Below are 4,139 nucleotides of genomic sequence, written 5' to 3' on the forward strand. Positions count from 1 at the left end.
GCGAAGTAGGATCAGATCTTTCAGTGTATCAGATGCATATTCCTCACCCATACTTTTTGGGGTGTATTTCTACTTTACTGATTCTATATGTGTGGCATCTGTTTTCTTTTCCAGGTGTATGGTAGAGAAAGGATAAGGTTTGTAAGGCAAATAGGAACTGTAATCCTCCTGCAAACAGGGTGTCTGAGTATTACCCATTACTGCATTGTGGCTGTAAACTGTGAAATATTTTATGAGACTGTAGCATTCCTTAGATCTCTAAGAATAAAGATTGTGCTGAGATGCCTTTTGAACATTAGCTTGGCAAATTCAACTTAGAGGAGGGCAGGGTGGGATAACGGAGCTCTCCAGAGGTTGATTTCACTTGCCCAAGTGCAGTTGAGTAGGAGATCATAGTCTGATGTAGTCTGTGCTCTTGTGTGCACAGAGAAACTGAAGAGTAAATAAACACTTCTTTAAACTTATTTTAGTAATACAAGGAAGAGGAAAGTAAGAAAATGAAAAAAGATGGTATTATATTCCAGGTTTCTCTATTGAAATTCATGTCCTAGTGAACGGCTATTCTCCCAACTGACTCCTACCAAGACAGGAGTTCATCCTGGGTTTTAGTGGTACCTATACTGATGCTTACTTTTCAGACTGTGGTGTTAGGGAGTATTGTGATACATCTGGCTATTAAAAGTAATATATGTTACACTTTTAAAATGCCTATGGTGAGATCATGTGTCTTTGAATACCAACATTTACTGCTTTCTCAGAAAAATGGAAATCACTGTAGGAGATAATAGTCCCTTGCACTAAGGGATGTCATCTCATTAGTGCATGAATGTTTGGGTTTTTTTTTTCCATTAAATTTGAAGAGAACCAGACCCTTAAGACAGTAAGTAGTGGATAATGAGAATGACTTACATTATGTTTCTTGTTTGCATTCTTAGTATTACCAAAAGAGCTATTATCAAAATATAAAAAGATACTCCAATCTCAGAACTGTCTATTTCCTGTCTGTGGTGTTAGGGATATCTAATTGGAGATTGTCTCCATGCCAAGCATTTAGATCTTTTAATGTTAGTATCAGCATATATGTAATTAATTATGAACTGTGGTGGGTAAAATTGTAATGATAACTGTGCTTTATTGACTTTTATGTTTTTCTGAATTTGCTAGGAGAGGGAAGTTGCTAAGTAGATGTCCAGTTACCTATATTGGCACATTGCAGTGTGTTTTAAAACCTTTTTTTACATTACTCTTGGAATCTGCATTGTATGTATCAATGAGAGTACAGGCTGTGATTGTTAGTCTGACCAAATAGATCAGGTTTTTCTCTTCATCATCCCGGTAAGTGCTTATGTGGTGAGGTATCCTGGTTCCACACTGGACTACCACCCCGAGTGCCTGGATTTTAATTGTCTCAGTTGCATGCATAATGAATTCCTGGGGTATTTCTGTTAGAGCTGGATGTCTGGCAAATCTTTTTAGTGTATCTATAATTACCTAGGTTGTAATCTGTAAGGAATTACATTAAAAATTACTTCTAAAAGCAGTTTTAGAACTCTTGTTAAATAGTTCTACCCTTGTATCTTCTTGGAAATAAACTCATTATTCCACTTCCCCTCCCCATCCCCCATCATGAATACAGTGATTTAAGTCAATTTCCTCTGGTCCTATCTTTAACCTGCCATCATTGCACAAATTTTCCTTGCATTTATTCTGGTTTAAGTGTGAATTGTAAAGAATTAGAGGAGCTTGTTGTTCCTTTTTCTAGGAATTCAACCCGCAGGTTTTGTGTTCTAGGCAATAGATAAGTTATGCCTGTCTACTAAGGAATTAATATGCAAGAATTTTTTTTTAAAGACCACTTATGACCCAGTAGTAGTAGTTGGAGAGGCGGTTTTTAGAGTTATCTTTTTCATTGCATGACATACGTAGCTGTGACATGATCCAGTACTGTTTACAATGTCTGGTTCTGAAGTTCTGGTTTTGGGCTGAACAGAAGCAGTCAGAAAATCCCAAATCTGAGAGACTGGAAATTAGAGCCCTATCTAGATTACCATATCCACATAGAATGCTAGAATAGCTTTCACGGAAACAAATACTATTTTAGTTGCCCATCGGTGCAAACCATAGTAACAAGTAATAAATTTGTATTTATCATTTTAAAAGAGAATTTGAACTATAATGTATTACACAATAGTCACTGAAATGTACACTGGTTGTCAACTGGTTTACAATTCAAATCAGGATTTTCTACATGTTATTCTGCAATGTACTGGATATCACACATTGCTTAAGTGGGGGGAAAAATGCAGCCAAGCAGAAGAATTTGCAACTGAGCCAAGTCACAGTGCAGTAATTTAGAAATTATAAGGGTAGAAGCAATTAATTAATTAAATGATTAATTAAAAATAACATTAAATAAAATCATTTTTTAATGAGATGGCTTCAAGTCTGCGTGGTATCTGTGAACACTTCTTTTGCAGGTGGTTTTTTGAAGTACTGGGATATCCCAAATCTTCGAAGGCTAACATCATCAATGGTGTGCTGATGACAGTTGTGTTCTTCGTGGTGAGGATTGCCGTCATGCCTATATATTACAGCCATGTAATTTCTTCATTTGGAACAGAGGCTTTCCAGAGATTAGGATTTGCAGCCCAGAGCGCCTGGATTATCTCAAGTGTTGTCTTGGATGTTATGAATGTGATGTGGATGCTCAAAATTGCAAAAGGATGCTACAAAGTCATTTCTCTTGTCGGACAGGAGGAAGCCAAAACTCATAGAAATGGAAAATCTGACTAGAAGTCATATGCATGAAATGAAATTTCTGCTGTGAAAATAATTTGGGTTCACTGAAACAGTGCACATTTCTGCCATGGAATGCTCCTCTTATGGAAACAAGGTATTACCTCTGTACTGACCTTACTTTTTCCCTAGCCACACTGCCTGCACACCCAGAGCCACACTTTACGGATCCTGTCTGGTGAGGAATAAAAGCAAACGCTCACAGAGAGTTCCATGTGTCTGTTCTAAGCAGTTACAAGCTACTGAAATTAGAAAGGAGTAGACTGGTTACTTGCTTGTTGTCCACAGGTGTGTTCGAAGTGTTTCACTCAGGTTTCTCAAATTAATGTGTTTTATAAATCCAGTGAGTACTGACATCTCGCTTTCTTTTTAGAAAACAAAAAAACCCTCCCCGAACTCCTGATAAGGTGCAATTTTCCTGGCACATTTCTATGTTTTCTTCTAGGAATAACAATCAAGATTTCATTCTTGACAACTTTTTAATTTTTGCAAGAAAAGCTAAAAATTTAGCTTTGATTCTGTGAAGTCTTTTACTGCTTTTTGTTCTGCCTTATATGAATGCAAACCATTTTGGGAAATTTACGAAATAATTTTATCTAAAATGCTGTATTATAAGACTACAGAATATCTTAAAAATTGTTAAAATTCTCTGATTTTGATGGGAAGGATTCACTTTTTCTGTGTTAGACTACATGCAATAGTACATCTTCTAAATGGCCCGTGGAATTTTTTTCGTAAGTTAGTATGGTAAATGATGTGTGGAAACAGCATAATTCTTACTGGAGTGCTTTTTCCTTTGCTGCTACTACCTTTGAGAAGTGCTGCAACTCTCCTCGGAGTATTTTTAACCATTGGCTATTTGGATGCGAAGTTTAATTGTAAAGACATTAAAATTCTGCTGTATATGTGACTTGTAACTTACAGTAATACTTTGTTTTTTCTTTATCACGGAAATGACCCATTTGGTATGAGGTGTTGATGTTTTTTGTCCCATTTTCCTTGTTAATCACATCAGAAATCTGAGGTGTTGACTAAAAGCATTCTTGAATTAACTGTGCCAAACTTCTTTAAAGCTGTATGGTAATTCTGTAGAATGCCAGTTCATTTCAGTAGGCAGAACATTTTACTTTTTTAAACCACATATTAGTCAATAGGTACTCTATTCCTTTTTCTGCAAACTTAAAGGTCTAGAGGGCATCAGAGAGGAATCTTAGTATCTAGGAATAGTCTTGAATCTAATTTATAATACAATTTGAGGAAATTCTGGGTTTTATTTTTAAATGATTTTGAGAGCTGTATTTGTGTGTAGTTTGGTTTTGTTTTGCTTACTTTAAACCATATCT

The 4,139-nt window shown here is 36.0% G+C and overlaps 1 protein-coding gene across 1 annotated transcript in view; it reads left to right on the forward strand.

Annotated features, from left to right (window-relative positions):
• Nucleotides 1-2,901, forward strand: part of TMEM56 (transmembrane protein 56) — an 18,297-nt gene extending 15,396 nt beyond the window's left edge. Inside the window, exon 6 of the mRNA XM_009710517.1 lies at nt 2,478-2,901. Within this exon, the coding sequence (XP_009708819.1) occupies nt 2,478-2,793 (316 nt within the window). The 3' untranslated portion in view covers nt 2,794-2,901. The remainder of the gene's footprint in view (nt 1-2,477) is intronic.
• The last annotated feature ends 1,238 nt before the right edge of the window (nt 2,902-4,139 follow it).

The sequence above is a fragment of the Cariama cristata genome, unplaced genomic scaffold, assembly GCF_000690535.1.
Source record: "Cariama cristata isolate BGI_N322 unplaced genomic scaffold, ASM69053v1 scaffold35811, whole genome shotgun sequence".
NCBI lineage: Eukaryota > Metazoa > Chordata > Aves > Cariamiformes > Cariamidae > Cariama > Cariama cristata.